General features: G+C 42.9%; 1 protein-coding gene across 1 annotated transcript in view; it reads left to right on the forward strand.

The window, feature by feature from the left end:
- The window catches only part of ASB2 (ankyrin repeat and SOCS box containing 2), a 60,520-nt gene that overhangs the window by 12,889 nt on the left and 35,745 nt on the right, over positions 1–11,886 (forward strand). Inside the window, exons 4-6 of the mRNA XM_019518630.1 lie at positions 5,296–5,462; positions 7,715–7,870; positions 9,206–9,451. Of these exons, the coding sequence (XP_019374175.1) occupies positions 5,296–5,462; positions 7,715–7,870; positions 9,206–9,451 (569 nt within the window). The remainder of the gene's footprint in view (positions 1–5,295; positions 5,463–7,714; positions 7,871–9,205; positions 9,452–11,886) is intronic.

The raw sequence follows: 11,886 nt of genomic DNA on the forward strand, positions 1-11,886 counted from the left end.
GATAAACAACTACCTTTTTCTGTCTCTGTTAGCAGTAATGTGACTTGAATACATGTGTATTTGGAAGGGCCTGGACACATTTACTTACAACAGTTTCTATAAGGTACATCAGGATGAGGAATAGACTGGTAGTCTATCTATCCCAGGGTAGCTACATCTATTACTGTGTCTTGATCCTGGAAAAGATCTCACATGACTGTGGGGGAATCTCTTGTGACTCTACTGCTGTGTGCAACCATCATTTCTCATCATATTCATAGTATCATGTTCATGAAGTGGTGGCAGGTCCCAGGACCTCAGCTCACATAACATTTTTTATTTTGTCTTATCTGTCTCTTACAATGTCAGCAAATCCCCATCTGCTTTTAATAGTTCAGGCATTTTTGTTTTCATTTTTGTGTCAAACAAAATGTCAATAGGTGACAGCCCCTGCTTCATGATGCTATTCTGCAACTTGACAGCATACAGTGTGGATGAAGGCCTGTTTCCACACCTTTTTTTAAAAGACATTTCATTATTTTTATACCATTTTCCTTCAACTCTTTATATAGGATAATGGGATCTTGTGTTATTTCACTGTAAAATTCATGCCCTCTAAACTGTGATCCTTAAACATTATTGTGTCCAGTATAGCATATCTAACAAAAATAGATGTGATATGCACAATCACTTGTTTAGCTCTAATATCTTTTAATAAGGCTACCTCAAAGTCCTGAGAATAGTAATCTAAGACAAGAACTTTTTTCCAACTATGTAAACAAAAATATGTCTATTTTGATCCAGTGATCTAATTTTTCCTTTGCCACTAGTATGGGCTTTGTCACTGGATTTGGCCTATATTTTATACTGAGGATTGTATAAAATTCCTCTGGCCCTTCTTTAAGATTTCTTCATTCCTAAATGAGCTTCATGTTTAAAATCTTTTTTCTGTTCCCACTGATTTTCAACAAAATCCTGGCTGGTCCTGAGAACCCCTCCTTAAATTGAAAATAGGGGCTAGAAATAGGCTGGTCTTGTTAATCTGTGTTTAGTAATTTTTATTACCTTCTTCAGGATCTGATTCTCAGTAGTGTTTCTGGCATCACTGTCATCATTCATCTGGGTCTGGATGAACATTATCAAACTGACATGCCTGTAATTTAGCCCTGCACTTCTTTCACTGGATTTTTGTTAAATGCTCTAAAAAGAACACCTGCAGCCCTCAAAACTTTCCTGCATTTGTATTCAGTTTGAAGGAGATAAAGGGAACAGAGTCTAAGACAGTTGGGCTTTTTCAGCTACACTGTCTCTGCTGAGAGCTTTCCTACCCCTTGGAAAACTTCAAATGCTTTTTTAATTTTTTGAACTCAGGCCCTGCCAATGAGGTTTCTTTTTACTGAGACCAAAGCCTTGACATGTTCGCTATCCAATAATGGGAACTTATTTCCCTGGTATCTTGTTTCTTTTAGAATGTTTTGTTTATTCCTCTAATTCACGTTCCCCTTAAGCATGTAATAAAATAATCACAAATGGTAAGTGTGTGTATTAAGTATGTGTCTAAGGTCATCATTGTAAGCCCTAAACTGCCCAAAGCCTTTTCCTTCAGGATTGATAACACTTGTTTCTGGCATCAAATTGGCTTGTGGCCTGCATCCAGTTTAAAATTAATAAATGTCCTTTTGGAACTGATGCAGCATGGTCCATTGATCCTATGAAGAATTTCTCTGGCCCACTGGTGTTATGTCATCCTCTTTGACCATGCTGTGCGTACTCTCCCAGCGTTAGCAAACGGTGTAACTATGAGAAATGATGTAGTCCATTGCAGCTTTTTTCCAAACTCCAGGCATTGTTTTGGCTTGTGTTGATTGCCACAGTCTGTGCAGCTTCATGTACCACACTTGGTGGACTCCACCCTTGAGCTCTACATATTTTTCTGCCTCAAATCTCTTCTCTTATAGAACATTGGATTCATTATAATGTCTTCAGAGACATAGGCGGTCTTCATGAGCTTCAGTCTGGACTGAATGATTTTATTTGTTTGAAAAATTTTAGTTGCTTTTCAAGGATCAAGGATTCCAGCAGGCTCCCTCTGAGTCTTTTGCCTTGGATCCTAATCTCAGTCTGGTCCCTCATCAGGGACCCAGCTGCACAAAAGAGCTAGATCGGCTCCTCAGCCTTACATCATTTACAGCTTCCATGTTTTCTTGGTTTCTTTTTTGTCCACTGGAATAAAAAACTTCTTTCTGTTATGTTTCCTTTTTCATGGAGCGCACCACCCGAACTTCTGTTTCATAGGCTGCTTCCTTAGCTATTACAAATATCAAAGGTTATAGGACCAGTGATAGTTAAAAATATGGCTACCTTCTGTCTGCCTACCTTTGGGCAAGAACCCCTTGCTTGCAGATAAAGTGTGAAGTGCTGTTTGGAGCTTTTCCAGTTATCCTTTACATTTCTAGAGATTTTCAATTCTTGAGAGGCTTTTCCACCTCTGTCCCTTCTCTTACAGCATTTTTCTGAGTTTTTACTCCTGGTAACAGTCATTGTTCCTAAATCACTCAGAATAAAGAAGTCTGGCAGAGGTTTGTGTCATTGAGTGTTTGAGCATTATATAACATGAGCCTCTGCATAATGTAACAGCTAATTCCATCTAGCTCACACTACAGCCACTGAAAGTTGCAGTTCCTCATATCCTCTAATTATGCAACTACTCCTTACTCAAAGGACTGAGAGACTGTCGGAAGGGACCTGAGCAGATCATCAAGTCCAACCCCCTGCCACGGCAGGAAAGAGTGCTGGGGTCAAACGACCCCGGCGAGGTGATTTTCTAGCCTCCTTTTGAAGACCCCCAGGGTAGAAGTGAGCACCACCTCCCTTGCAAGTTGGTTCCAGATCCTAGCCGCCCTGACTGTGAAGTAGTGTCTGCTGATGTCTAGCCTGAATCTACTCTCAGTCAACTTATGGCCATTATTCCTTGTTACTCCCGGTAGTGCTCAGGGGAACAGGGACTCTCCCATTGCCTGCTGGTTCCCCTTGGCCAGTTTATAGGCAGCCACCAGATCCCCTCTCAGCCTTCTCTTGTAGAGGCTGAATGGGTTCAGTTCCTGTAGCCTCTCCTCGTAGGGCCTACCCTGCTGCCCCCTGATCATGTGAGTGGCCCTCCTCTGGACCCTCTCCATGCTGGCCACATCCCTCTTGAAGTGTGGCACCCAGAACTGGACACAGTACTCCAACTGCGGCCTGACCAGTGCTGCATAGAGGGGGAGGATCACCTCCTTGGACCTGCTCGAGATACATCTGTGGATGCATGACAAGGTGCAGTTAGCCTTCCTGACCGTGTCCTCACACTGCCAGCCCATGTTCATTTTGGAATCAATAGTGACTCCAAGATCCCCAGTCATGCATTGGATCCCACCAAGTTTCAGTGAGCCTCACCATGTCTGGGTTTGTGTTAGCTAGCAGGAGGGCAAGTTCCTCCTGCTTGTTCCCCACACTACGAGCATTAGTGTAGAGGCATTTAAATCCTCCTGAGGGTGTATGCACTGTCTTCTTAATCCCAGGACTATCCGGGCCCCTGTCTCTTACCTGGGTATATCTTGTGCTCATTGCCTGTCTTGGCTGGGCTGTTCTTGCGGGTGTCGCTCTTGGTTCGGTGTTCCGTGCCTCCCTCAGTCCTCTTCCTCCCTCTCCCCCTACGTCCCTAGTTTAAAGCCCGCCGGAGGAGATCAGATAACCTGAAAGAGAACACACACTTGCCTTTGAGGGAGAGGTGAAGCCCATCCCACCCAAGCATGTCTGTTGTTCTGAAGTATGGGTTGTGGTCCAGAAAGCCGAAGCCCACTTTGAGACACCATTCCGGAAGCCGCAAGTTGACATCCCAGATGCAGGTCTCATGGTGTATTCCACGTCCACTAACTGGAAGGACCGATGAGAAGACCACCTGTGCCCCTATCTCCCTCAGCTTGACCACTGAGAACAGTCTATCTCCATCCTCTTTGGAACCCCCCTTCAGGTTGTTGAAGGCTGCTGCTAAAACCTCCTCTCAGCCCAGTTCCCTCAGCCTCTTCTCAGAAGTCACGTGCCCCAGCCCCCTAACCATTTTTATTATCCTCCATTGGACTCTCTCCAATTTGTCTACATCTTTTCTGTAGTTGGGGTCCCAAAACTGGACATAGTACTCCTGATGTGATCTCACCAGTTCTAAATAGAGGGGAAGAATCACTTCCCTTGATCTCCTGGCAACGCTCCTCCTAATGCAGCCCAGTATGCCATTAGCTTTCTTTGCAGCAAGGGCACACTGTTGGCTCATATTCAGCTTATTGTCTCCTGTAACTCCCAAGTCCTTTTATGCAGAGCTGCTGCTTAGCCAGTCAGCCCTCAGCCTGTACCAGTGCATAGGATTGTCCCGTCCTAAGTGCAAGACTTTGCATTTGTCTTTATTGAACCTCATGAGATTTCTTTTGGTCCAATCCTCCAATTTGTCAAGATCTTTGAATCCTAGCTCTACCCTCCAGTATGTTTACTATTCTCCCAAGGTTGGTATTATCTGCAAATTTGCTGAGGGTGCACTCCATCCCATCTTTCAGGTCTTAATGAAGATATTGAATAAAACCAGCCCCAGAATCAGCCCCTAGGGCACTCTACTTGACACCAGCTGCCAACTACCCTCTGAGCCTGACAGTTCAGTCTGTTTTCTGTCCACCTCAAAGTCCATTCATCCAACCCGTACTTCATCAGCTTCTTTGCAAGAATGTTGTGGGACACTGGATCAAAAGCCCTGCTGAAGTCAAGGTATAATATTGTATAGAGCAGTGATTCTCAACCTTTTTTGTACCAGGACCCATTTGTAAATATCAATGACCAGTCCTAACCCAGTGCCCCTCACTCCTGACCCAGTGCCCCCTGCCCCCACTCCCAGCCCCCTAATGTGTGGGTAGGGGGTGGATGTGTGGCATGGGGGGCAGGGAAGTAGGGGACCTAAGCGGCCCCTTGCAGACTGAACCTCCATATTTTTCTTCTTTAAAGGAGAATCCATTTTTAAAGTCTGCTGATACATTTTTAAAGTTTATTCATGACCCTTTCATATATTCTTGTGGCCCACTTTTGGGTCACGATCCACAGGTTGAGAAACACTGTTCTACAGTAGTCTAGAGCTAATTTCCATTGCTATCATTTTGCCCCATGTCAGAACACATCTTGACAGTTTTAGGTAGTGTAGTTAGGTTGTGGGGTTTCCCCAGTTTTTATTGGATAGGAATTGCTAATACTACTACAATGAGCTTTGTATGATGTAAAAAAATTTTCAACATTGTTTTAAAGAGAGCCAGATCCAGTAGCAGTAGCAATCAAGGACGGAGATGAAAATGCTGTGCTTAACATGATGAAATCAGGAAAAAACCTTTCTGAACCTAACAAAGATGGATGGTTACCCCTGCATGAAGCAGCCTACTATGGTGAAGTAGGATGCCTGAAACTGTTGCAAAAAGGTTAGTAAGCTTTTTTAACAATTAAACATGGGAGACGAACAAAAAAGATTGGCCAAAAAGCAGGAAATATAATCTCTCCAGCCCTCATCCAAAGACATGCCTTTATTCAAGCTTTGTACAGGTGCATTCATTTCAGCCTATATGAATAAGTGCAGCTGTACAGTGGCAGATTAGTTAAGATGTCTCTTCAGGGTTCGGGAGGTGTGAATTCAAGACCTTCTCTAGGCTGCCATCAGTTGGCACAGCTGTAAATGGGTACCTGGTCATTTGGGCAGTGGAGTTAAAGGTGTCCAGATGTGATGCTGACCATATCACTCCCTTACGTGTCATTGGGTATAGGAACTAGTTTGTCTTCACCATACTAGCCCAATGGGCTGTTTGACTTTGGAGGAATCTTGAGTTGAATAAGTAAGTTAAAACCTATGAAAAATAATATAAAACTCTTAAGAGTTGAATGACATCTTGCTTTTCTGGGTTGATATTGGCTTGCCCCATATAGCTGTGTTTTTTAGAGTAAAATATAAGAGACTAGATCTTGGCTGGTATAAATCAGCATAATTCCACAGAAGTCAATGGAGCTACACCAGTGAATACCAATGGACAATTTGGCATTGATTAGTTAAAGCCTGATGGTGGATTATTTGCAGAGTGCTGATTCCAAATTCCCACTGAACTGCTGCTGCTTAGTAGCTTTTTAAATTGCCAGTGGCTAGAGACAAATGACTTTTTAAACATTTTAATCTAATTTACTGGTCACCTTCTTTTATTTTAACCTGTTTTAAAGTAAATTCACAGCATGTTCTTAGCCTACTTTATTTATGAAAAACCCCAAATTGTCTGGGCTTTTGAAGGCTTATGGGGTCCTCACAAATAAAATGTACAGGTTTGGGCATTGCCATTAGGCCTGGTCAGGAATATTTCAAAAGACTCTTTTTTTCCATTAGTCCATTGGAAGAGTTTCTGAAGCTCAGGATGGAATATTTGGAGAGAGAGTGAAGTCCAATCACTAGTAGTCTTGTAGTTAGGATGCTCCTCTGAGGTGAGGTAGATTGAAGTTCAAGTACTTTCTGTGCCAGCATCAGAGCAGGGACTTGAATCTGAGTCTCCTGCATTCTGGGAAGTTGCCACACTCATTGGGCTCTTGGCTATTTTGGGGGCTTGATCTAATTTATTTGTCACAAAAATGAATTTCAAAATCAACATATTCTGAGAAACAGAGTTCTTGTTTTCCAGCCAAGCTGAATTACAACATCCAAATGGAAACACTGGTGCATCTACATGTGTCATTCATGTACAGCAATAAACTCTAGAACTTATTGCTCTGGAATGCATTGCTCCTGGGAAACTCCTGGGCACCATTTATACGTGTGCCTGGGCTGGAGTACAGTAAGCCAGGGCAGGGCAGCCTCTGTTGGCAGCAGATTTGGGGGGTCAGCCTGCCAGCCTGGGGCTGCTCTTACCAGGCTCAATGTGCTGTGGAGGGGCTGGCTGGGGCACAAGGGTGCTTCAGTGGGGGGCTAGCTGGTAGGCAACTCCCCCTCCACTGAAGCACCCTCATGCCCCAGTCAGCTGGGTCAGCATCTACACGTGTACTGCTGTGCATGAAAAAACACCACAGCAGGGTAGTACTTGTAGTTTATTAGTTTCCTGCAGCCTAATAGGGGCACATGTGTAGATGCTGAAATGTTTACTGAAAAGCTAATCAGTCAACTCTGCAGTAAACATCTCATGTAGACGTATCCACTGTGTGCTAAGATACAAAAGCAGGAGGCATACTACTTACTGTCCATAAATGAAAGGCTCTAACACTGCCTGACCTGTACCCCGATTCCTGTCAGTTTTATTTCTAATTTATCTAACAAGGCACTGCCAGCACTGGCAAATACAATTTGCACCCTCCTGATCCCTGTGTGAGTGCCTTCTCAGTCCCCTGCTGGCAACTGAGGTGCTGTTTGCATAATATGCCTGCTCCTAGCTGTAATGTGGAATTGGGGAGCTTAACCTTGTGACTAGAACTACACTATAAGCCTCAGTTTTTAAAAAATGATTCTTATCAGAGAGGTTCTGAGTGTTTAAATGAACCTTGGATATGTTTTTCACTTTGAAATCCAGGTGCTGAGTAATTTCCTACCATTGAATGTTTTACATTTATCATAATACCTGTCCCACAATGATTAGTAACAGTTGCTTTCAGTGGCAGATGCATGTGTGCTTCATGCTTTACTAACTGTGGGCCAATGACTCCTGAACAGCATACCCTGGAACCATTGATCAGCGTACTCTTCAGGAAGAGACAGCAGTCTATATAGCAACATATAGAGGACACCTGGACTGTCTGCTTACTTTGCTACAAGCTGGAGCTGAACCTGATATTGCAAACAAATCCAGAGAGACTCCACTCTATAAAGGTAAAAAGCCTTGTTTTCAGAGGGGCTGAGTTCCCACTGACTCTAAGTGGACTTTGGATGTTAGCCCTTCTGAAAAACAGGCCCTTGTTGTTTTGGTGTGGATACATATTTTTTTATTATTATTACTTGAAGCCACAATTCTAAGTATTCATTGGATATCACAGCAAAAATGTCTGAAGCTATTGGTCATTCACCAATGGTGTGAGCATAGAGTTAAACGTGCCATAAAAGGCTATAACAATATACACAAGCGGTACATTTCCTTACCATGTATCTGCTGCATTGCTGTTATGTGAACAGTATGCTATATTCAACAAAATTAAATAAACTCAAGGGCCTCATAGAGTTTGGTGAAGGAAAAAAATCTCTGATCTCTTAAATTTTATGGTGCATCCCTACTTCATTGAGTAGAGAGAGGTAGCTAGCTGTGTTAATCTGAAGTCAGGCACAAGGCAGGACAGGGTAGCACCTGAGAAACTATCTGGTTCAAAGAGGCATAAGCTTTCGTAGGCAACAACCCCCTTTATCATATGCTATTTGATCAGATAGTATCTGACACAGTAGGCTGTTACCTTTGAAAGTGTATGCTTCTCTGAACGAGTTAGTCTGTAAGGTTCTACTCTGCACTGCTTTCTAGGTCAATAGATGCTTCCTAGTGGTCTAATTTTAATTTTTTTAAGCAAAATGTATAGATCCAAACATGGATGTGGCCATTAATTTTGGATGCCATCCATCTTAGGATGGGTGATTCTAAAAATCCGGCCCTTAAGAGTCTGCTTGATTTGAGAGAGTTTTTTCAATAAACAGGGAATAACAAACACAAAATATAATATAGAAGCACTGCCCAGAACTTGACGAATTTTACCAGTCTTGATGCAAAATCTGTTTGCCCACCTTCTACTACGATGATGGAAAATTAATGAAAACGTAACAATGAAAAAAATGTCTCACCTTAGCTGTATGCCTGAATTGAAACATGCAAAACTGGTACGCGTAGGTGACTGCTGCAATGTTTAGTCTCATACTCTCTATTCAGTGCCTATGACTCCTGCCAGTGTGAGTGGGAGCTGTATCCATGGGGAAAATCAACACGAATAGGTGATTCCTTCATGGAAATTTATACGCTTACTTAGAAAAATATTGCCATGGATAGTCCTGGCCTTTGTCAATTCACAATGTACAATATGTTATGGCCAGGGTTTGTGAAATTGGCCTATCATTCTAGGAACATTGGCCTCTAGAATGTCTTAGATGTGGCATCCTAGATCTGAGAAGCCCAGAATTAGTGACCTCTTGAAAAGTTTGTCATAAATGATTTCCCTTTTGTTGAGACAGCCTGTGAACGCAGGAATGTAGAAGCTGTGAGGCTGCTGGTGCAGTACAATGCCGACACAAACCACCGGTGCAATCGGGGTTGGACAGCTCTCCATGAGGCCGTCTCTCGGAATGACCTGGAAATCATTGATATCTTGATCAAAGGGGGAGCCAAGATTGAATCCACAAATGCTTATGGGATCACCCCTTTATTTGTGGCAGCAGAGAGTGGGCAGTTAGATGCTTTGCGATACCTTGCTAAGTGTGGTGAGTATAGCAATTACGATTCATTTGATCTACTCAGTGTAGCCTAAATATTCAACAAGAGGCCCACAAATGTGCATGAGTCATCTTTTCAGTCCTCAGATGGACACTGGATCAAGTTGATAAAGATTCTGAGCCCTGGTTTTTACAGGACAGGCATGCCCAGGGCAGGGGATCAGACTCGATGATCTACTGAGGTCCCTTCCGACCCTAAAGATCTATGAAATCTATAAAAATAGACAGAAAACACCCCAGGTTGCTCTGGGGAGCTACTAACAAGAGTAGTCTGCATGGTTAAGGGGAGACTTTGCTGGAGTGTGCTGCTGGTTAGAATACTAGCATACCATGATTGTGTATTCAGCAGTCCTGGGCACCTGATTTGGATGCAATCTTTGCACTACATAAATAGCCTGTACATGTAACAAAAAAACAGAAACAGGGAATCAAAACCAAGAGTTAGAGCAACACTAACCTGTTAATGAACATCTGCAAGGCATGAAATGGGGAAGGAAAGTTCCCCACTGCTGTGTTGTTTCAGTCTACTTCTGAAAACTTTTCCATGATGTGCTGCAAGGGAGTAATGTCATGGTCAAAGCATACACAAAGCTTTTGGGTCAGAGGTGATATTGTTTATTAGACCAACTAAACAGTAGCAAAAAAGGTCTTTCTTTTCAAGCTTTTGGGTATGTATAACCTTCTTCAGGCTGAGGAGAAATCAAAGATTGTGAAATGTCTCCTAGGTAGAAAAGAAACTGCATTTTGCACAGAGGAGGTAGAGAGTAGAAGTTTATTCTCCTGGGTAACTCAGAGTCCTTTTGTGAGAGTGTTGCACTGTGATGTGCAGATTAGGCTGGCGGCTTCCCTGGAGGTGTCCAGTGTTTGTAGGCAAGGATTTTTTGGTGATATCTTTTATCAGGCCAGCTGTGTAGTTGGGAAAGATATTAGATAAGCTTTCAGGTACAAAATGTTCTATCTCAGGTCCACTTAGTGCCCCAAAGCTTCACTAAAATGTCTCCCTAGCACAATAAAAGACCACCAAAAATATCCTTGTCTCTTTATATATTTCTTGGACCATCATGGCTACACCACTTCCAAGAGTTCATAGAGATATTTTATTCTAGAAGTATTTTTTTCATGGTTGAGAGGCTCCATCTTGTGGCTTTTAGCCACAGCCCTGAGTAGGATAGCAGGGAGTTCTGGCCCTCCAGCAGTGCGGAAGATACTGTGCTTGTGGAAGGTAAAAAAATTCCTAAACCCCTTCAGAACATAGAGGAAATGCATTGCTCCCCATTCTGTAGGAGGGTATCCCACACATTCCTATGTGGAGGTTGGCCTTAGTCTGGTTCTTCCTCTTCTCACCTCTTTTTGAGTAGCTGGTGCCTCAATGGGGAGGGATCAGTCCTTGAAATCTTTGTGGTTCTGATGCAGCTTTTTAGTAAAGGGCACAGAGAAGGGAAGATTCAATGGAGCTGGTCACCTCTTTCTCATTGTCCCCATTTGCAGACAGCGATACTAGTACTTACCATTCCTTTGTCAAAGGGACGTCTGCAGAGTTAGTGAATGAATGCCTGTGCATCACTTTGAAGACAGAAAGCACCAACTGCTAGGGCTGGTGAGGGTTTTAAGGTCCTCAGGTGAGACCCAGTCCTGCTCTCTGTATTCAGGGAAGGAGTCAGTCTGTAAAGAACTCTGGTGAGCAGGATCTGACCTAGAGTGAATATGTTTTATCATCCTCAAGAGAGGAAGAAGAAACTTTTTATTCTCAGAAAAGGTCAAGAATTAATATCTTGTGGTACCTCTCCCCACCCCAGAGAGGTCTTTTACAGAAGTCACGTCTTTCCTGCAGTCTCCCAACTCCTTGTGTTCTGTTCTTAAGTGGGTTCCTAATTTCTCTTTCAGGTGCCTGTTTCCATAGACACCTTTGCAGATTCCTGACATTTTAGGAGGCATGTAAAATTAAACCCCTTTGCTTTAGCAGTCCCATGTTAAGCAATGGTAATTTTGGCCCATTTATTTTGTGAATAAGTAGTGTGCATTTGTGCTTATACTGAGAGATGCAATGGGCCTAACTTACCCTTTATCCTAGTCATGTGAATGGACCTTAAAGAAGTGCAGCTATAACAGTTGCACTTTAAGGTCTACTGATACTGCCAAAGTACTGCAGAATCCTACACAACACTGTTAGGGGTGCAAACGCCTACATGTAATTCACAAGATAAACTCAGAGATTTCAAATAGGAATCCACAGTGTTGAAAACCCTGTTGTGGGTTTTCTGAGTTCTTTGCAACAGAAGAATTGCTTTATTATTTCTCTGCAATAAAAAGAAACCAAGCAAAAGCATAGAGCTGGCATTTTTCCAGGGGTGTCTTGAGTCTAACAAGGGGTACCTTGACTCTAAAAAGCTGAGAACCACTGTCTTAAAGTAAATGAGAATTGG

Source organism: Gavialis gangeticus, unplaced genomic scaffold, assembly GCF_001723915.1.
Source record: "Gavialis gangeticus isolate Ggan-Ray unplaced genomic scaffold, GavGan_comp1, whole genome shotgun sequence".
Lineage (NCBI taxonomy): Eukaryota > Metazoa > Chordata > Crocodylia > Gavialidae > Gavialis > Gavialis gangeticus.